The sequence below is a fragment of the Haplochromis burtoni genome, unplaced genomic scaffold, assembly GCF_018398535.1.
Source record: "Haplochromis burtoni strain Fernald_Lab_line unplaced genomic scaffold, NCSU_Asbu1 Contig_288, whole genome shotgun sequence".
NCBI lineage: Eukaryota > Metazoa > Chordata > Actinopteri > Cichliformes > Cichlidae > Haplochromis > Haplochromis burtoni.
The window spans coordinates 518477-541080 of NW_024582649.1; the positions used below are offsets into that span (position 1 = coordinate 518477).

At 40.0% G+C, this 22604-nt stretch overlaps 1 protein-coding gene across 3 annotated transcripts in view; it reads left to right on the top strand.

Annotated features, from left to right (window-relative positions):
* LOC102310091 (neuronal PAS domain-containing protein 3) overlaps positions 1 to 22604 on the top strand; it is a 358526-nt gene that overhangs the window by 139525 nt on the left and 196397 nt on the right. For all 3 annotated transcript variants that reach the window (XM_005941008.3, XM_014339622.2, XM_014339623.2), the window contains one exon: positions 7683 to 7927. In XM_005941008.3, the coding sequence (XP_005941070.2) occupies positions 7683 to 7927 (245 nt within the window). The remainder of the gene's footprint in view (positions 1 to 7682; positions 7928 to 22604) is intronic.

Genomic DNA, 22604 nt, shown 5'->3' on the forward strand with positions numbered 1-22604 from the left:
AAACATTTTCTGACAGATTTTTGAGCGCCGTGTAGCACATAAAATCAGTTCAAGGTCAGTAAGCACAACCAGAATTCATACATAAGGCGCACTGGATTATAAGGTGCACTGTAAATTTTTGAGAAAATTAAAGGATTTTAAGTGCGCCTTATAGTGTGGAAAATACGGTACTAGGGCTGATATTTACCATTTTGTAATTACTGGCATTCTTATTGTTTTTAAATCAATTTGAAAAAAACAACAACAAACAGATTAATTTAAAATTGTTATACAATGTCCATTTGAACCAAACTTACATTTGCACAGTGTTAAACTTAACACCCATCGTACGTGTGTGTGTTTATTTATATATAAAAAAGATTTCTATCGGTTGTCTGTGATGGCTATCAGTGGTCAGGACCTCAAACCTCCCCAGATTTCCCTGTTGTCTACCTCACGGCGCTCCTGAATCATTTATCTCCTGCCTTCATCTCTTTATTTTCATATTGCTCGCTGTGTTTCTCTTTATCTCATCAGAGACATTCCTGTGTGGATGTTATTTTTGTGAAGTGCATGCTGCAATATTCTTCCTCTCAGTTTGGCCTCTGCAGATGGATGAGCTGATCATGTAAACAGATACCCAGATATCAGAAAAGAGCAGAAAAATTAAGCAGGGTTTATATTGTGAAATATAAATGGAACAAAAATGGATTTCTGTTCAATCAAATGATTGCAGGCATAAAATAAACTTTGGTCTCTGAGGAATATAGTGACACAACACAATAAGAAACATTTGGTGTGTTAAGTATATTTTATTCGGTTTTTGCATGTTATATTTTGTCTGAGTGTCTCATACTGTTTTGAAAATAGTCCCATGCTGGTTTGAAAAACCATGCAGATCTGGCAGGAAACTGCTCAGAAGTACCCTGTAGTACCCAGAAGTACCCCTTGGAAATATCGGAAATATTTCTGACTATTATTTGCATAGGGGTGGGTTGGAAAGTTGCTTGCAACGGCAACAGCGATTGTAGAGGGAAGCAGCTTAAACAGTCTTATCCACATGAAATTGGTCAATTTAATATGGAGAAGGGTATCTACTGGAACATGCGCTAATTTGGGCTAGCTGGAGATCAGTCGAGCTGCCAGTATCTTGGCTCAGTTTCACTTCATGTCCTGTCTAAACTAAAGTTATGGAAACGTATTAGTGAGGTTTCAAATAATTTTAAACATCAGTCTCTATGCCTAAACCTAGCCAAACAGTGAAAGCTACATTTTAAAATGATCACAGACAAGACTCTGGCCATATAGGTCAAAAGTCTTTTGCCACCACAACACACCTACCTTCTGATGTGGACGTCTTGTTCTTTTGAAGTTGAAATTACCCTTTGTATTGTTTCAGGACTTACATAAGTAGTTTCTGATGGTTGAAATGGAATTGGGAGACCAAGCAGCCTACCAACACATCTCTGCTTATAATACTGTCACCTGCAATTAAGTCAGACAGTAAATCTGCTTGGCAACAGTTTGTCCTGTGACATGACTGATAGCCAGTTTGACCTCCAGTTGACCTGAAAGTTAAACCTTAGCCACTCAGTGACCTTCCCAGCGAGCTCTCTGCTTACATGCTCTTAAAATAGTCAGATACACACGCCCTCTCGCTCTCTCTCTCTCTCACACACCCACACACAAACACACATATCTCCTCCTTTCAGCTGACAAGTTCTTTAAAAAGCCATCGACCCACCTCGCTGAACTTTACGACATGACACACACACATACACACGCACACCTCGCCTGCTGTGACAAGCTCTTTAAAACACCATCAAGTCACCCGGCTGAACTTTACGACACAGTTTCATTTCATGTTTATAAGACCCAAGCATCTCCATGCACACACACACACACGTGCCCCGATCACAACAAGTGTTGCATTTACCTACTCAGCCGGTACATGATAAATATGTCTGTTTGAGTCAAGGTCAAACACACCTCCTTGTCCACTGACACACACACTGACACACACACACACACACACACACACACACACACACACACACACACACACACACACACACACACATATTCTACACAGGCAGAGCTGCAAACAGCAGACAGACATGAAGACATATTTGTCGTCCGTCAACATAATGCTTTCAAAGTTTGCGGAACAAATAAATTCCGTCTGCCTGGCTGCACCTCGCTTTCCCAGCAGCCGTCAGTGCTGACTTCATACACACAGTGGACAGATTTGTGTGCGTAAATATAGTAAATGTAGTGGGGTTTTTTCTCACAAAAACATTTAGTGGATTTTCCTTTTTTCTCTTTTTCTCTGCTGACTAATAGCTGGAGTTACAAATGGTGACAACGTGCCTGTAGCACTGGTTTTCAGCAACTGTGATACATCAAAAGCTGACTTATATCAAAGGCTATAGTACTGTATATACATGGTAATGTTTTTTCTCAGCCTCTCCTTTCTTACTTTTATGGTTCTGTATAGTCAAGATGATGGTCAGGAGAGCATGCATGGAACCGAATAAGCATTAAAGATAAAAATGGAATTGATGAAGTCATACATAACCATGAAAGAATGAGTTCGGGTGAAGGTGTGTTGCAAAGCAGCTTGCAGCTGTGGGCAGGCCAAGGCAAGTTAAATACTGCTCTCTGTGTGACATTTGCCTGTTTGAAGTGTAGAAATCTATCACCTGAGGCATCAGCTGATGGGACTGGCATTGAGATAAGCTCTTTTATGAGGCCATCAGCTTGCACCTGTTTGAATTGACAGCATTCATGATTTAATTTATGCTGTAAAGTGCTGTGCTGTACCTCAAATGCTATAAATAGAATGTGTTACAATGTTAAAAAATAATACTAAAAGTCAAAAAATCAATAAAATGCAACTTTTTAGAAAGGGAGTGATTACATACGTTGAAAAAGTACTGTATTTTGTCAACCTCTTCTTTCCATTTACTATTTGTTCCCCCTGATAAATAAATGACAAACAGTATGAAAATTATACTCTCTGCCAGATGACATCCATTTTTCATCTCTAGCCCTAAACAACTCCTCCTCCTCTAAAGTGTTTGTCCGCTATCCCTCCATCTCATCCCTCTTCTTCTCTTTACCCCCCCCCCCCCCCCCCCACACACACACACACTTTTTCTCTCACACTTTTTTTTTTAGCTCCAGCAAAAATTAATCACCTGTCTTCCTGTCTTTGTGCGTGTGCGTATGTGTGTGTTGCCGGCAGGAAGCCCACAGAGGTTTTTAGCAGCTGATTTATTGCCGAGTTAATTCATAACGGCGTCCGATGATGATGAGAGGCTGCAGGAAAGTATGGTCGTCACTGTTGTTGTTGAAGGGTGAGAGAGAGGGGGAAAGGGAGAGAATAAACAGAGTCATTCTTTGATATAAAGTAATAGGGTGGAAAGTGATAGAGGAAAAGTAATGAAAAGAAAGTTATGGAATAAACAGAGAGACAGATTGCAAGGTGCTTTAAAGTGTAGTTTCAATATGAAGAAAAGTAGAGAAAGAGGGAGGAAATGGGATTAGCAAAGAGGGTGATCTTTGTTGGTGTAGTTTTCTTCTTTCGTTCACTGAAGAAGACGTGACAGTTTAATGTGAAAGTGTTTAGATTTCCCTCCCCAGAAGAATGTGCAAATGCTAATTAGCGTGGAATCTTAGTTTATTTCCGTTTACCATATCAAAAGGCAAACACCACTGAACCTACAAACTAGACCTACAACCATTAAGACCGACAAAATGTCTGCTGTGGTGCTACAAAAAAGTAAGCTACTGTGTCAGTCGCTATACCAGACAGTCACCATATTAGAACAGCTGTCTTTGGCACAGGCCAGAATCTGTTTGAACTGGAGAGAGGGGCCAGAGACAATCTTCTGTAAAAGTCTAACTTTGGAGTAAGGGCACTGCGCTACAGTAGTGTGGCGGAGGTGTGGTCCCTGGCGTAGCCTAGGGGAGGGGTGGAGCGGTGAGCTCAGGGGGGTGGTACCGGGAGGCAGGTGAGCCACAGGTCGTGGCGATTGTGCCATGAGTGTTTTCCTTCTGTGTGTCTATATAGTGACGGCAGAGTCGAGGGGGAGGTGGGCTGGACCGGGACGAGCTGTCACGGCGCATTGTTATTATAAATAAAAACATGATCAAGAGCATAAAAGGTGTGTGTGTGTGTGTGTGTGTGTGTTTGTGTGTGTCGCATACATCACAAGTAGCTTACCTGATATGGAAATAGGAATCAAAAGAAAATAAGAAATCAACAAGTCATAAAGTTAAGAGGTAAGAGGTAAGAGACTTTAAAATGGGTAATATATAACTGACAAGAGACAGCCCCCAAGAAGTGACTTTAAACTGGTTATTATGAACAGTTGTTTTATTGTGAAGTGACGTCTAAAAGATAACCCCTTTGGTGGCTGTAGTAATTATAATAATGTAGGGAGGAGACTGGGGTCTACAAAAAAGGGAATTTTAACACAGGACACCAATTTTGCATTTTTTTCTTTCACTCATGGCTTTAATCAGAGAGCACAGAGTGTGCTGTAATTTCTTTTTGGTTACTCTGAGCTCACTGCTGCATGATTTCACACAGTCATGTAGCAAAGGAAGCAACCTAAGGGGTGTAACAAGCAAGAATAATGGTAGTAATTGATAATATTCTTTTGTGATGGTCATGAATTTGTAAGCTTCTGTGCAACATTACTCTTGTATTGGTGAAGAGGTGTAAAGAGGTTTTTTGTGTCCTGTCTCCCTTCCCTCACCCCTAGGCAGATGGCTGGGCGATATGATCCCAAATTCATATCTCAATGTTTTTTTAGCTGGATGGCGATATACGATATATATCTCGATATTTTTTTTAAAGCCAAAAGGTAAGAACAAAAAGAGAGTTCTTAGTCACACTGTGTCCCAGATGTCACACAGGCACTTTTATTAACATACAGCGTAGATGTACATGAAGAAATTACTCAAAAATAAATTATCAGCATTTGTTTGATAATAATGCTCCATAAATAAAAGAAAACAATGTTGTTTTTGTGCATAACAAAAAGCTCACAACTGTTCAGTCAAAATGTAAACTAACAGACGCTGAGCATAATAACAAAGACAGATTTTACAGCTGCTCTGTTCCCAAAAGTTCTACTGCGTGACTGACAGCCTGGAGTTTGAAATCCTCTTTGTAACCACGTCTCTTACAGGTGCCATTTGTGGTCCATATACACACAATACGGTAATATTACGTTGAAGCACAGTACGTATCACTCCGCGAGGCTCCAGACCACGGTAGCCGTAATGCTCCGACAATCCATCAAGCGGTGCAGCTGCAAAGTCATGCTAAAACATTTTTTGACAGATTTTTAAGCGCTGTGTACCACATAAAATCAGTTCGCGGTCAGTAAGCACAACCAGAATTCATACATAAGGCGCACTGTCGATTTTTGAGAAAATGAAAGGATTTTAGGCCATGCAGCTCACAGGGGCTGTATGTCATTAGCGCGCTTAGCTCGCTAACACGTTGACGCCGTCCGTTGCCGTATCCATCGTGTCGTTGCCTGCAGGTGAAGCGATGGGGGAGGGGGAGTTGTGTTCAGTGAAGGGGAGAGGCGAGGCCGAGTAACGTTGCATAGAGACAAAAGTGGACGAAAGAGAGGCAAACTTGCAGCTCCACAAGTATAATTATAACGTAATATATACTATATCGATATAAACGATATTGTCACATCTTATATCTCGTATAAAAATATATTGATATTTTAAAAAACTCGATATATCGCCCAGTCCTACTTCCTACCCCTGAACCTGGTTCTCCTGGAGGTTTCTTCCTGTTAAAAGGGAGTTTTTCCTTCTCACTGTCACCAAGTGCTTGCTCATGCAGGGTTGTCAGATTGTTGGGGTTGTCTCTATGATTATATAGTGTTTACCTTACAGTATAAAGTGTCTTGAGGTGACTGTTGTTGTGATTTTGTGCAATAGAAATATAATATAAGTGACTTGAAATTAAAATGTGTCATCCTTTTCTTCAAGATAAAAAAAAAAAAAAAAGGTTTAAAGCAGTGTTGGTGAAACTGGCCGTGGCGGACACGTGTTGTGTGTGTCTTCGAGTGCTCCTGTATCTGTAAAAGCATTATTTGAAGACCATTTTAAAACCACACCATATTTGTTACCATACTGTATCTATGGGCATAATTTATCATTTTTCTCTTATGAATGTTTATTAAGCTTTTTATTCCAGTAACACATGATTACCAGTGTTGGGCAACTGTAATTAATTATAGTTATCAAAAAAGTAACTGAGTTACAATATTCTAAAAGTAATTATTTACTTGAGCAGTAACCATTGCGTTACTTTAAAAAAATGTTTAACCCTCTGGGGTCCAGGGTATAATTGGCCATTTTTAACTACTTTTGATGTTTCCTCTACATTTCACCTTTAAAAACTATTTACTTTGCCTTGTTTGGTATCATCCTTTTCAGCACAACCTCACGTGTCTGAATTTACAGTTATGTTTTCATTTTGACATACTGTATTAACACAATTGATCTAAAATCAGACAAAAAACATAAAATCCGAGTAGAAAAAGTTATATTTTTTACTGTAACAACCACAAACATGTTTATTGAATCATATTTCATAACTTTAAATGCAAATATAAATTGTCAATTTTAAAATCCTATGCACAAGTTTTGCAAACAACAAAGTTATTTGCATCCATTTACCTTTTACCTTGATTTTTTAAATAACCATTTCAAACTATTTACAGAACAATCAGCTGTTCTGCATTCAATAAGATGCCACACAAATTATTTGTGCCACTCCAAAAAAATAATTTCTGTCCACTATAAAGGAGAACATCACAGCCTGATACCTGCAGGTCTGACAGCAGCAGGTGCATCACTCCTGTTTCTACCTGGAGACAGCAGTCCGCCTCATTGTTCTGACACACAACACAAAACTATCCACAACACTACACACTAACTACACAAGACAACACATGAACTACACACTCCAAACACGCTAAACGTCACAAACATCACTCCTAACACTTCCCCTGTTTTTTTTTTGTTTGTTTGGGGTTTTTTGCTCATAAGCAGAGAGGTCTCGCTGCGCTGTCCTTAGACAGTAAACGTGATGAAACTATTGAGGAAAAAACGCCGCGTATATATTGTTTATCATGACTCTGGTTTTACGTGGCCTATCAACACAATTTAAAAACTGGTATATATCACCTTGTTGCTTTGTCTTTAAGTGGTCATGTGATTGGCTTACCACGACTACTTTATTCTTCCTCAGTCAAACAGCAGCACTCATGTGATTGTTTTGCCCCCTTAGCTCCGGGTGTTGTGCTAGACAGTGTTGGTGATTGCCGTCTGCGGGAGCGCGCGCCGCTGCTTAAAGCTGAAGCGTTCAGATTACTTACAGCTACTTCCGTGCAACTGATATAAGATGCGGTGAGCTGAACACAGCTTCAACCGTCTGTTTGTTGAAAAATAGTAACGGACAGCATTTTCTTGTTGGTAACTGTAACGGCGTTGTAACGATAGGAATAGTAATTAGTTAGATTACTCGTTACTGAAAAAAGTAACGCCGTTACTTGTAATGCCGTTATTCCCATCACCGATGATTACTGAAAATCACGTTCTGCACAACCCTTTCATGTGATCAGATTTCTTTTAACTTTTTTTTTTTTTACTCCTTACAGGCTGCAGGCTCTGAGGAAGGAGAAGTCACGGGACGCGGCAAGGTCGCGTCGGGGAAAAGAGAACTTTGAGTTTTATGAACTGGCCAAGATGCTGCCACTGCCAGGTGCCATCACCAGCCAGCTGGACAAGGCCTCCATCATCCGGCTCACCATCAGCTATCTGAAGATGAGGGATTTCGCCAACCAGGGAGACCCACCGTGGAACCTGCGAATTGAGGGACCTCCGCCCAACACCTCGGTCAAAGGTAGATAACACATTGGAAACATGTGTGGTTCTGCGTATTTAAAAAAAAAAAAAGAAATCATTAAGAACCAAGAAAAGCTTGTTTAAGGAATAAAACATCTGAAATATAAAAACTCAAATTAAAAATGTTCTTTGTAGTGTAGTTGGTTCGTGTCCTAGCACAAGTATAATTATTTTTCTTTTGCTTGTTGATTATTTGAATCATGGTATCTTATAAGCCACACCTGCAGAGACTTAGCCAACATCTCAGACCACTGAGCTGCTGCTAACTGACACAATGATTATTTGTTTCTGATGCATCAAAGCCTGAGAAGAACTTTTCAGTTGAACACTTGGTCACATCAAATCATAATTAAGCTCAGACATACAAATATATGCAAGGCAATAAAATTACTGGTTACCACTACATCCATAGTCAGCCTCACGAGTAAAAAAGTATTTACCCTCTGGGCAGCTGGTTCCTACTAATGGAAAACATTACTAATTGATTCCTCTCTCTCCATACCTAAACAACAGATTAGACTGCTTTTTGTAAAAGGTCAACCTTAGCACACGTATGCTGCATTGCAGCCATAGGTTACATATTAACAAAAAGGGATGTGGTTCCTGTGTCTGAAAAGTTAAACCTATGCTAAAGTCTACTAAACTGGATAAGGATTTTTTCTCTCTCACTATGAATAAGCCTGTGGTTCCGTTTTTTCACCATTCATGCATACTGGAATAGGTTTGATTATGCTTTTTTTCTTTCTTCCAACTTTGTTTTTCACAGATGAAGCAACATTGGTTGTGTACTTAAGAACTGTTGACTGCAAATGACTAGTGTAGCTTTAGCAACTCACAACTTCAGATTTTCTGTCGAAATGGACGTTTAATATGTGATTATAGCTGATTTAGTGAACAGAAAAGGGTTTGAAACTGGCTTGATTCACCGTGTTGTACCGAAACAGTTGTCTGGCAAGAAAATCAGAACCTGTGTGAGAACAGCTTTACTGTGAATTTGGCAAACAGATGTAACTTGAGTTCAGTTAGCTGCAAATGATGCATAAGCTAAATACAAAGTGGTGACATTGCTTACTGGAAATAAAATTAATCCTCAGGAGAATGCAAGTCCAGATTGCACTGGTTTGACATAATCTAGAGGTGGTTTGCCACTTCATTAGGGAATGCTGGGACCCTGTTGTAATTAAATGTGCTATATAAATAAATAAACTATAAATATAAATATAACTATGTTATACTGTCCTAAAAACCACCATAGAGTGGTAGAATGGTACAGCCCAACTCTGGACAGAATAAATCCTTGTTTCATTCTAGACATTTGACCCACTGTGTCGGCAAAACCGAAACACTGCCTACTTAGCTGACTGAAGCAGCGCCTGTGTAAAATGTAAATATTGCGGATGAGATGAGAGTAGACCTGACTGCTGGATGTGAAAGACGCTAAGTTTAACTTTGTGTGTTAAAGAACTGTTTGATATAAACTTTTTTTTTCTTTTTACTTCATTTGTTATGATTTTGGCACTTGTGATTTTTCACTGACTGCGGCAAAAGTGCTTTTCTTACCCCTGTGTATTATATCTAGTGGTCAACAGGGAAGGTCCAGTTGTATAGTCAGCTCTCTTGACCCGTGCTTTCACTAAACGCTTTCCTGATGTGTTTATTGCCTCAGTTGATGGTTTAAAGTTATACTGGATGCAAAATGATGATTATTTTGTACATTTAGGTTCTTCATTAAAGTCAAAAGGGAGGATAAAGCACAGTATACCTTTGGGAGGGCCTAGCTTGTATTTAAAAAATGCTCACTTCAAAACATCAAAAATATAACTTTGTAAACTGGTGGGTGACTTCATGGTTATTACATCCATTTTTTTTAGTTTACAGTCAATAATTCCAGCTTTAAATGATTTAAACCAGGAGTGTCCAACTCCAGGCCTCAAGGGCCGCTGTCCTGCGGTTAGATATCACCCTGGGTCAACACATCTGAATCAAATGATTAGTTCATTATCAGGCCTCTGGAGAACAAATTTAGCCGTTTAAGTCTGTGTTAGCTGTGTTGGATCAAAAATCTGCAGGACACTGGCCCTTGAGACCTGGAGTTGGAAACCCCTGAATTAAGCACTCATAGATGAGTTTCAACTTTTTATGGATTCCATCAAAAAATATTGCAGTTTTGTTAAAACTTTTAAATTAAAAGTGAGAAAGATTCTTTCTGAATAGATAAAGTTACAAACACCTAGCTTTATCAGAGATACCTTTGATAAAGGTATCTTTTAAATTTCTCTGACAATCCCAGTGAAGTTATTCACAAATTACTTTTTTGGTAATGAAAATTCGCATTAAGTTTGTTCTCATATGGAGAAAAAATATATAAAGCTTTCAATGTTGTTTCACCAGTTTCTTCCTCTTCTTTTTTCCCCTGTGCTAATTTCAGCACAAAGCCTTTTTAAGTTTTTTTCTTGTCTTTCTGATCCTCACTACATTTTTTATTACCCTTGGACATTGTATGTCATTTAAAGATAAAACATAATTTTGAGGTTTTTGCATAATAACAGTTTTTTTGATTGATTGATTGATTTTTGACCCAGATTACCTCTTTTCACCCAAAAAGCTGCCAGTGCAAGCGGAGCCATAGCAACAGCTTTACTGCCCAATTTAGTTTCCACAAAAGCTCATCTTTGTGTCTTCAAACGAACATTTTTATTCAAATGAAAGTGAACACGCAAACATAGGCGTATCAGGCTTACAGCTAGCAGCATTGCAGCGACTGTGTGGTTCTTTAAACTGCTATCAAACAACTTGCAAAAGCTGCAGAAACGCACCACGGTCTCTCTCTCTCTGTCACACACACACACTCACTCACACACGGCTAGCTTCAGCGCTAAGTGATTTTTCTGTGAAGGGAACATTAAGCTTTGATGAATTTCTGCCTGGAGTACCAGAGTGTACACAGCACTTGTGAATCTAAGTGGAATTTGCCTTTGAAATGGCCCCTTTGTGCGACGCACTTAAAGGAGAAGAGGAGCGTTTGCTTTTAAAGGGGACATTTGGGCTTGTAGGAATGACCCAAAGATGAAAGCAAATTGTCTGAAATTTCTAGGGGCGACAGTGCGTTTCACTGTTTGTGTGTGCTGTAAGAACTACAGTACAACCATATTTACCTGAGAACAAGAGTACACGCAGGGCGAGACTGTAGTTGAGTGTGAGTGAATAAAGGTAAGGTGTATGTATGGGTGTTTCTACACATGAGCACGTCTAATGTGTGTGCTCACACATGCCCTCTCCGCACAACAGCAGATGGCATCATTGTCGGCAGCGCTTTGAAGAGGTGCATGCATTTTAATGAACAGAACCAAAACGTATACACCAGATAAATGTGTGCATGTGTGTGAGTGTGTGCTGGGTTGTTTTGGAGCTCTCAGGGCTGTGTGTTGTATACTTCCTGTAACACAGCCCTGCAAAACACAGTATCATACTAAATCACATTTAACACGTGTGTGGAGGTACAAATATTATATGAACAACCCTTAATCCTCCGTTTGACTTCTTGTTATTTATTCATTTATTTTCAGAACCATAACTTTGTGATTGCCTCTGTGTGATACTTTCAGGAAACCCTGTCCAAAATAGATTTCTAGACTGTTTTTGTTCATTTATATTAATTCTGACTGGCCACACTGGCCGTTATAAGGGACACAATTATCCAACCAAGTGAGAAAACTGCTCACAGTCTCATTATTACACAGATAAAATCAAACCTGACAATGTGGATGTCCTAGAAATAAAAAATCAACAAATCCTCAGTGTGAAGGTCAAAAACACAAAACAGACTTTGCTTAAATAGAAGTGCAAAGTGAGGTTTTTATGTCCATACGCACACACAGCAATTCAATCAGACTGTCCCTCTTGTGCACACAACATATACAGTACATGATATGCTTCTCTCTCTGCAAGGTTGTATGTGCGTGTTTAGGTTGTCTTTACTCTCTCTCCTATTGACTGACACTAATGAATGAATATCCTTCTCTAGAAGACTGTGTGCGAGTGTGTATGTGCATCCATGCCTATGTGACTTTTTACTTTGTAATTGTTTTGTGTGTTGCAGCCTATGTGTGTGCGTGCGTGCGCATCTGTGTATTTGTGTGTTTCGCAGTGTTTGGAACAGCAGAGAATTATTGATTTTGGCCTCTGTGTAGCTGCTCTGCATTGGTTCAGGTAATGAAGATCGTTCTGTGTATGTGTGAGTCTGTGTGTGTGTGTAGTATTCCTACTTATGACTCTATACTCTTTCTGTTTTTCCATCTGACAATATCCTCATTTGTTGTTTTTCCCTCCTTGGTTTTAGTTTTTCTCTGTCTTCCTCTCTCTTTTTTCTCTAATTTCTTTCACTTTAGCACTTTTTCTTTTCTCTTCCCCCTCCCCATCCTGTACACATCTCTGTTTCTTCCTTTTTAATATTTCTTTTCAAAAGGCAGAAAGAAAATTAGATATGATTTCTGACCACATGATTTTGATATGTGTGCTTGCAATATGCATTCATTTTTTTATCCTTTCTCCTCTCATTTCCATTTCCTTTCCCCAACTTATATTTCTCCTCTTTTCAGTTAAATTCTGTTTTTCTTCTAACTTCTTTTCCATTTGCCGTGTTTGTTGTCTTTCTTGTTTTGTTCATTCTCACCTCATGTTGTGTCCTTCCCTTTCTTCCCCTCTACTTCCTATCCTTTACCCTTTTCCCCTCACACCACCTTCCTGTTTCCTTACCTTTTTCCTCTTCATCTTTTCCTTTATTTTGGTTCATGCACTATATTAAATCCTCTTTCGCTTTTTCCTCCTCAGTTGATTCTCCTTTCCCACTCCTAACTCTTTACTTTCTTAACCTCCGTTTGACTTTTTTCTATTTCCTTCTCCCCATTCTCCATTTCCCCCATCCTCTCATCCACTTCCTGTAATCACCTTTCTTCCACTCCTTCCTTATCCTCCTCCACCCTTGCACTTCATGCCCCTGTACACCTTCCCCTCCTCCCCCATTGACCTTTGCAGTAATTGACCCATCAGTTGCTCTTCTACAGTTTAGTGTGGGAGGTTTTGACTTCCTGTCAGTAAGAGTCTCCACATCTGCTACAGGACTCCACACAAACAACCGTGACCTTTGGAGCATCCTGACACCCAGCCCATTTTGTGTGTGTGCGTGTGTGTAAAAACGATTGACCGCTCACTATTTAAGTGCGTAGGTGAATGTCGGTCGTTGTGTTTATGTGTGAATTTATGGTGGTGTTTGTGGTTGCATATGCAGGTACAGTATGTGTGTCCGGTAGTGTGTATGAAAAGCTTTGAGGGTCTCTGTTTCTGTCTGACAGTCTGGTGTTGGTGCGTGCATCTGTGCGTGCCTGTGTGTGTGACCCCCTTCGACACCTGGCTATTCATTATGCATGCAGAGAGCAGCAGACACCAAAATGCCACACTTCATGAGCCAGTCTAAAAATCAAGACACACACACTCACTGTACTCCACTCACAAACAAACAATATACGCACTAATCCAAACACACACACAAGTTTTGCACATACTTTTTTCTGACAATATTCAGAGAAATACACATATAAGGATATTAAGAAAACACACAGGTACCTGCATAAATACGAACTCCACCCTACTCCTTGTAAACACACCTTGTTCATATCTGTGCTGCTTTACATTCTGTATAAATATCCTCTCTCTCTGTTATTAAAAAAATAAATTATGGCATTTTTATAAGATCCACATACCTAGTTATTGCTCAGTGCATGAGCTCACGAGACTCATGAGGAATATCAGGTGTGTGTGGGTGGGTGAATGCGAGCTCAGGATCTTTCACTGCAGTTTTTAATGTGGAAAAATTGTGTATTTTCAAAGTTGTGTTTTAAAAAACAGCCCTGTGACAGACTGGCGACCTGTCCAGGGTGTACCTTGCCTCTCTCCCAATGACAGCTGGGATAGGCTCCAGCGCCCCCCGCAACCCTGAAAAGGATAACTGGAAGCAAATACACTTACAGTAGACTGTGCATACGTAAAAAAAAAAAAAAGTTCTGGAACATAAAATGTGTCAAATCACATCAGATAACATTATCACATTAGTAACAAACTTTGTAACCTTTTTAGGGACCCTATAGTACTATAAGGCCTGTTTTAATAGTGAAAAACACATTTAGCAGATTATTGGTTTGAAAGACACTAGTGGCTAAGAACTTTGAAATGTTGGCATAATAGATCCATTGGTAACGCTATTCAACAATAGTCAGGGAGACTTTCTTTGTGCCTTTATAGATTTTGCTTGCTAACTAGGTTTGGTAGCATTAACTAATAACTTCACTCTCAAAAAGTGCTCCAAAACCAAGCCAGCCATGTTGGAGAGCGTCCTCATTCACAACGTGTAACATACCAACGATTTGTCACGTCCCAAGGCGTCTCATAGTAACGCAAAATGTAACCTTCCGCGTCCGTATGATACGCTCCGGATTGTGGATGGAATCCAATAGAACAGACCTTCCCAAAGTGTGGGGCCCGCCCCCCTGGCGGGGGGGGCGCGCAGAGCCATGGCAGGGGGGGCGGTATGAAAAGGGAAACAAAACGCTTGGACACTGCTAGCACGGGCGCCCACAGAAACGCAAAGCAGGAGATGAAGCATAGCTGAATATGTTTCCAAACCAACTTCATTCTAAGCCAAAGACTAGAAAATATGGTGAAGCATATCTTCCCTTTGGCTTCACCTGCACAAGTGCCGAGGTAGGTCTCCCCTGCAGAATTGCTTTTCCCTTCGTCGGGAGCAGCGCTGGGCTGTTTATGTTTGAGGTGTGAAATAAATCGCAATGGAGCAAAATATGTATGTGTGTGGTTGGAGGATGTGTGCGTGAGCGCGTGCACGCGGGGGGCGCGAACATTTTTCTTGTAAAAAAAAAGGGGGGCCCAGCAAAAAAAGTTTGGGAACCACTGCAATAGAATGACGCTCCCAGAGCTCCCCACAGATCAGAAAGGAGCAGCCACACTCCTGTGTAAAAAGATTAACCGTTACTTGACCATCATTCACCATGATAATGCAGTCCAGGATTTAACTCTGCTAATATCAGTACATGTAAATTTATTCCTTCCCTCTACGGAGATTTGTGTAAGCCCACAAAAAAAAAAAAAAAAAATGTTGTAGCCTAAATCTGATTGAGATGATTCTATATCAAGTCATGTTGTGAAGTATTGTCTGCATTGTTTAGTGTGTATTTATGTGAGTGTGTGTTCCTATCCACTTAGCATTACATACAGCCAGACTGCCGCTTTATACAAAATCAACCTCCTGCTTAGAGAGACTCTAAGCGCTGAGTGAGAGAGAGAGAGCGAAAGAGAGACACGGGGGGAAAAGAGGCGCATCAGAAGAAAGCGCCAGAGTAGAAAAATGAGAGGGATAACGACAAGACGGGGGAGAAAGAGAGAAAAATAAACGAGATAGTCAATTAGAGAGACAGAGGCTATCAGTGAGGCTGAGAGAGAGAGGCAGAGAGACAGAGAGGGAGAGCAGCAGGAGTCTCGTCTCGTTATGATCCATCTCGTCTCTTTGTACCAGCTGACGTTTTTATGATGCGGCCTGCTGGCTGGGCTAATGGCTTCCTCCATTATACTGAGGGAACACAGTGACCCCGACACCCGGATAAACACAGCACTCACATCAAACCCCTCCCACCTGCCCAACCCAGCCTGCACACTGCAATCCGACAGCGAGTCAGCGATGAAGCTCGTTTCAAACCGAGAGATGGAGAGAATTAAAAAAAAGGTACAGAGATAAGTTGTTCCCCAAACACTAAAAGGTTTCCAACAGACGTCCACTGCCTGCTGTATGGCTGGGATTTTTTAGTAAGTGCCTGGTGTCAGTACTGTATTCATTCAAAGGTAAAGCTGCTCAACTCCAAAAAGGAAAGGACTTTCCAGTTAAATTTTGAATATTTATAGCTTTCATAGTTGTGTATAGTATTTTACATTATACATGGCTTGATGAATTGTCAAAGGTCGGGGTGTTTTTTCAACTTGAAATATAGTCTTCAAGTATAGGAGTTCAACACTGTCGAACTAAAGGTAACTCTTTTTAAATTACATTTTCCTGATTACCTTTATCTATTGACAAAATACATTTTTTATGTTCTCACACCAGTAACAGATTTCCTTGTAGTTTAAGTATTCACACTGGCAGTGCACTGGAAACCGAAAGCACAAATCAAATGGCAAGTTCAACTTTCTGCAATGACAGGACAGACACCCTAATTAAATTAAAGTTGCATATCAGGCATCCATGCAGGTTACATGATGGGGCTTCAGTGTTCATCCCCACCCATACAGGAAGCAATTCACATATCACATTGCTTTGTTGCAGATGGTTAAATATCCTTCACTCAAGTTAAGTATCCTTCAGTCTTATTAGCAGTCATTTCAATTGCTCACTCCAAAGCTAAGAAAAGTTTGTTTCAGGGTCCTCCCAACTTTCTGCTGCCAGTGGTTATTTGGCCCGTGGTTGATTGAAGCTGATGAATGTCATTAACTTTGAGTTGTCTGGACATTGTCTGGACCACATTGTTGCTTTTGCATGTGGACAAAATTTTTCATCATGAGCTTAATATTTTTTGCTATCTATTAGAAATGGCAAAGTTCTTTAGGCAAGCTCTTTTTAATGAATGTCATTGCAAGATCTTTCAAAGACAGAATACAATTTAAAGCTGCTCCTCATGGAAGTCTGTTTAAAATATGGATTTGACTGGTGCAAATTTAAAAGAAACGTTGTGTTTTTGTAACTTCAAAGCTATCTAAGATCAAATATAGTAATCTGAAACGTCTTTCACTTGAAGTTTTCAGAGTATGCATTTTAAGATGCATATTATCTGGATTTGTTTTGACAGATTAGACTTGCTCTAACAGCTCATTGTTTCTTTCTGTAAACTAACAACTCGAATATCCTTCCAGCTGTTGCATTCAGGTTAGACGTCATTTAACAGCAGGCTCAACTTCCCACTGATATCTGAAATAAGACAACACAACTCGTCTTCTAAACTAAAGCGCAGCATGTGTGATTGAAACCATATAAAACACAGGGCCTCTGCTATTTGCATTACATCATGCACACACTGGGTGATAATTGTTATGTCTTTCGCCAAAATACCCCCTATCTAGTTGTAATCATTGCAGCTTTTTACCCTCGGATCTCATCTTAAACATAAAACGAAAAAGCGAGGCAGCTCCTACTTCTCAGCATAATAAACTTGTCAAACGCAGCTTTGGTTCTCTCACTGCAAAAACCTGTGGCGCTCCTACCGGCCCCCAGCTTAGCCCCGTTTGGCTCTGCAGCCGACACGCCGCTCCATCCGCTGGCTAAAACCACTCCCCTTGCATGCTCGCACTTAATAAACAGAGGGTAATTTGGCCAGCTGCGAGTGTGAGATGTTTTGATTCCCGAGTCACAGTGTAAAGAAAAATGGAATGACAGAGGGAGAGGGAAACAGCAGTAATTATAAAACTAATTACCAAATGTTGATGATGCCCATAGGCTTTGCATAACTAAATTTAGACGAGGAAATTGCTTTCGGCCGCCGACGTGGCTGCTGGGCATTTCGTTCATCTTTTCTTTTTTTTCTTAATTCTTCTCGTCCTGCCTGCTGTCACACACTTGCACACTGAAGAAAAAAAAATCACCATGGAAACAATTATTCAAACACCTATCTTTTTTGTTGGCAAACACAAAATGGCTCCGGGAAGTGTTCTTGTCCAACAATGTAGTGTAATGACAGAAAATATAGCTGCTTGTTTCTGTTTACCCCGTGAAAGACATAGCAATTAAGTACAACACAGAGATGCTCACAGAGAAACTAAAAGACATTCACTTATTGAATCAGGCTGTGCCGCTCTCTGCGGGTTTGCATATGAAAGACGTGTTTTTGTCTCGCCGAGCGTCTGCACAGATTTGTACATAGCTGAGCTCTGACGCCTGATTTTCCTCTGGAGTGATTGCAGAAATGTCGACTGTTGGTTTAAGTTTCTATTAGATCCTACTTTGATCAGTCCAGCGTGAACAAGCAGAGTCTCTGAATAAGTGTTGAAACCAAAGTGGTGTGACTGACTAAACTAAAAGAATTTACAGGGAAATATTTTTCACAGATAGAAGGCTAAAAAAATGGAAATAAAACAAGTGAATGTAAAGCAGGGATTATACTTATTTGCAGACCCAGAAAGATGCATACACTACGGTCAAGTAAGCATTCCTGTTATAACTCTCCTAAACTTCTTCTTCTCCACCTGATCGGCACATACGTCATTGGTGCATTATAGTGTAGTTTCTCAGCAGAGAAGTTCTAGCATGCTTTCAGATGCAGAAACACCTTTAAGTTGTTGGGACTACCTGAACTGGTTCCTCTGCGACTTGGCTTTGTTTTCCAAAGCCCTGTCCACACAGGAAGCTCACAGATGGTTGGCCGTCCAGGCTTCGGTTGGTCTCCGGTTGCCTCATCAAGTCTAGTTGTACAGTGCAAAGCACTGTCTAACATGTTAGTCCAAATTCAACAACTCGTTTGAGGTCTGGTGATTGCAAAGGCCATAGCACGCATTATTTTCTGACTTATTTAACCAGTCAATTCAATTTAATTATATTGTATTTATACAGTGGCAAGTCACAACAACAGTCTTCTCAAGGTGATTCAATGAGACATTTGCCCCTTGATGGGAACAGTGTTGTTCTAGAAGACACCATCATGGTAGAAATGTTTCATTATGCTAACCAGCAACTACACTGGCTTTGGAAGGGAGTCCCTCGTTATAAACTTCCAATGTAAAATTCCTAATTTCATAGGTGAAATGGATATGTTTAGAGACAAATATAATAAATGGTTTTGTAGTCCAATCTTTTTAAAACTCAACCACTTGGATTAATGGTTAGCTCAGCACTTGGCCACTGTGATTATTAGTCCCTCAAAGGAACTCGGGATCTGATTTAGAGAGCCAATTGAAAGCACTGTTTAACCTCGCTCCATTGTCCTTATTTATTTGGTTGGATTTGGTGACAAGATTTCCAAATGTATTCCTTTTGAGATAGAAGGCGCTCTTAGCTGTTCTCTTTACAGGCACTGAGAAACGCTCAGTGCAAATGAAGAACATCGTATGGTCTTCCACAGATCTTTGCCCCTTATACAGTCATTTTAGATATATGATGTTTTCAATGTGAGATCTTACTCAGCCAGGTTTGCGCCTGTCCTTATGTTTTTTTAATACATTTTATTAGTCATTTGTTGACTCTAGTTAGTCTGTGAAAGCATTTCAAGGGCCACTGATGACAGCTGAGAGAAACAGATGTAATCCTTTAAAACATAACAAAACCTGGAAAAGCTGAAAGAGCCTGAAAACCTTTGGAATGTGTCACATTTATGTTGTCATTGCTAGTATGTTTTGCTAGTTTGACCTTTTTTCCCATCATGCCAAAGATTTTGTTTCCCAGAAGTCCCACAGTCATTGGTATCACTTTGTATTAATCATAGTGATACTCTTGTGAAGGACATTTACCCATTAGAGCTGATGTCCTTACTAACCCAGTTATACATCTAATGTCCTTTCTAATCTGTTTATCCCGCTTTCCCTCCATACCAGACAAATGGGACATTATTGGCTTATGTACTGCACACTGTAAGGCCCTCAGCAGTCAATCATCCACTCTAATATTCAGAAAGGCAAGCTTTGACACTGAATTAAAACCGACATGAAAAGCATGTGTTAAACAAAGTAAAGTATTTCCAATCAGGTGTAATTGGCCTGTCGGAGCCAGCGGTGATATATGTTCCTAATTAGTTAAGCGGCCTCGGTTTGTCTCAAAGGGTGTTTTTTATTTTTTAATTATTTTTTTTCCTCTCCTCCCACAGCTGATCGTGCATCAAAATGTCAAAATAAACTGGGGAATAAGAAGCTTTTTAAAAGCTGCAGCACCGATTGCCAATATACATGATTGGACTGGATGGGAGTTGAGGGAGTAGGCAGGGTTGCGGGGTTTTACCTATCAAATTCTCTTGGCATTTAGGTTATACGCACCAATGAATAGTCATTACAATCCAGTTTGATGTGCAAAAGATATTCTTGTTTTTATTTTAACCATGTGTTTGGTGATAAGTAGATGCTGGGGCTGTGTTTTAGGGATCACCCAACCAAGGACTTTTTAAATGGGTGGCACAGAGGGGAATATGAGCCTGTCAATAATTAAATAAACTATGAGCTTTAAATTAAAAAATAAATAAATATACAGATAAAGTGTTTTTTACATTTTTAATTACCCCTAAAACTTTCAGTCCATATTATCGTATTACTGACTAATGTATTATTATTGTTTGAAATAAGGCACTAAGGAAGACCACATTTGTTTTCCCCCCAAACCTGAACTGGGTAATCTCAGTTCTTGATCAAAGTTCAGATAGTAACGAGCCCTGTGAGATCACTTGACACATGTCATCTGCTGTTATCGCAAGATCTTAATATTAAATTGTCTTAAGATTAATTTTAGAAGGCATTTATAAATGTTTAAAAGAAGAAAAAAGTTGGGGCAAGCATCAAACATCTGGTGGTACCAACAGGAAACAGCTGGAGGAATATTTTGCAACTAATTAGGTTGATTTGCTACAGGTCAGTAACATGACTGAGTGTAAAAAATCTCAGAACAACAAACAAACTATGTTTACAAAAGGTGAAACAATCTCAGAAAAATGATCCTCAATGTAAAATTTCAAAGACTTTGAATATTTCATCATGTACAGTAAATAATATCAAAACAATCCAAGAATTTGGAGGAAGCCCCCCCCAAAAAAACAACAAAACAAAACAAAACAAAACAATCCGATGATAGATGTCCATGATCTTCTAGTCCTCAGGGAGCCCAGCATAAAAAAACATGCATGATTCTGTCATGGAAATCACTGCATGAGCTCAAGAACCCTTCCAGAAATGATTTTCTGTGAAAACAGTAAGCCATCCGCCATCCACAATGCAGATCAAAGCTCTATCATGTAAAGACGAAGGCACATGAGAATGGGGTTCAGAAATGGCACGATCTTCTCTGGGCTCATTTAAATGGATGAGGCAAAGTGGTCAGATGAATCAGATGCTGAAACTCTATTTGCGTCCTCTGGACTAAAGACAAGAGGCACCATCTGACTTATTAGCAATGACAATTCTAAACTTCATACTGCAACTAATATAAAAACATCATGACTTCATACGAGAACTGTCAAGGTACTGAACTGGCCTGCTTGCAGTCCAGACCTTTCAACAACTGAAAACACTTGATGAAGCATTTGACAAAGACCGAGGACTACTCATCTCCTAGAATCCTGTATCAGTAAGTTCCCAGGGACGTTTTCCTGCCATTAAATTTAGAAGACCTTTTGTTTTCATTTTAAATGATACATTTTCTCAGTAAAAAACATTCCACATTCTACGAACTGAGCTTTTATTTTTTCGGGGGTACTAAACCCGCAACAGCAGCACACTGCAGGTATGCATATGCACTTCTACATATCTCAGTGTGTTGTTTATTTTTTATTTTTTTTAATTTATGTTTTATTGGTTTTCTTATTTATACAACATGTACAACAATAAAACTTAATCACAGTGGGGGGGGGAACAAAACAAAACAACAACAAAAAAGACTAATGGGCAAAAAAAAAACCCCAAAAAACCCCAAAACAAACCAGAAAATACAATGAGATTATACAAAATCGGGCCTCCCATTTTGTACATATTTCAACCATTTCAACCAGTAATCCTCAAATGAGTCCGCCTGCAACTTTAGCCTATAAGTTATTCTTTCCATAACAAAAATAGTATGTATCACATCAATCCACTCATTTATAGTAGGAGTATTTATAGTAGGAGTATCCGTGATCCGCAATCGTGGCTCTAGAGTTGGGAGTTTGCCTTGTAATTGGAAGGTTGCCGGTTCGAGCCCCGGCTCCGACAGTCTTGGTCGTTGTGTCCTTGGGCAAGACACTTCCCCCGTTGCCTACTGGTGGAGGTCAGAGGGCCCGGTGGCGCCAGTGTCCGGCAGCCTCGCCTCTGTCAGTGTGCCCCAGGGTGGCTGTGGCTACAATGCAGCTTGCCATCACCAGTGTGTGAATGTGTGGATGGCTGGTTGTGTGAAGCGCTTTGGGGTCCTTAGGGACTAGTAAAGCGCTATACAAATACAGGCCATTTACCATTTCAGCAAACTGAACAAATATTTATCCGGTTTACATCGATTAAGACTCTCTAAGTTACCTGGGTACAATACTGCAAAATGAAATTGTAAGATTGTTTCCAGGACCTTATGTATTTCCTTCAAAAATGGAACCACACGAGGACATTCCCAAAAAATGTGGAAATGATTTGCTGCTGCATGTCCACACTGCCTCCAGCATGTTGTGTTATGAGAGTAATTGGACTTTTGAGCCGGGGTATTAAAATAACGAATTACATTCTTCCAACTGCATTCCCTCCACGAGGGGGAGCTTGTTACCGACCACTGCTGCCTACAGATCCCATCCCATTCCTCTCCTGTTAGGGATAGATTACCCTCTGTTTCCCATCTTGCTTTAACATATCTTGTATCATGACCCCTTAGATTAGTCAGTGAACAATATAATTTGGAAATAATTTTTTGGTAGGTTGCA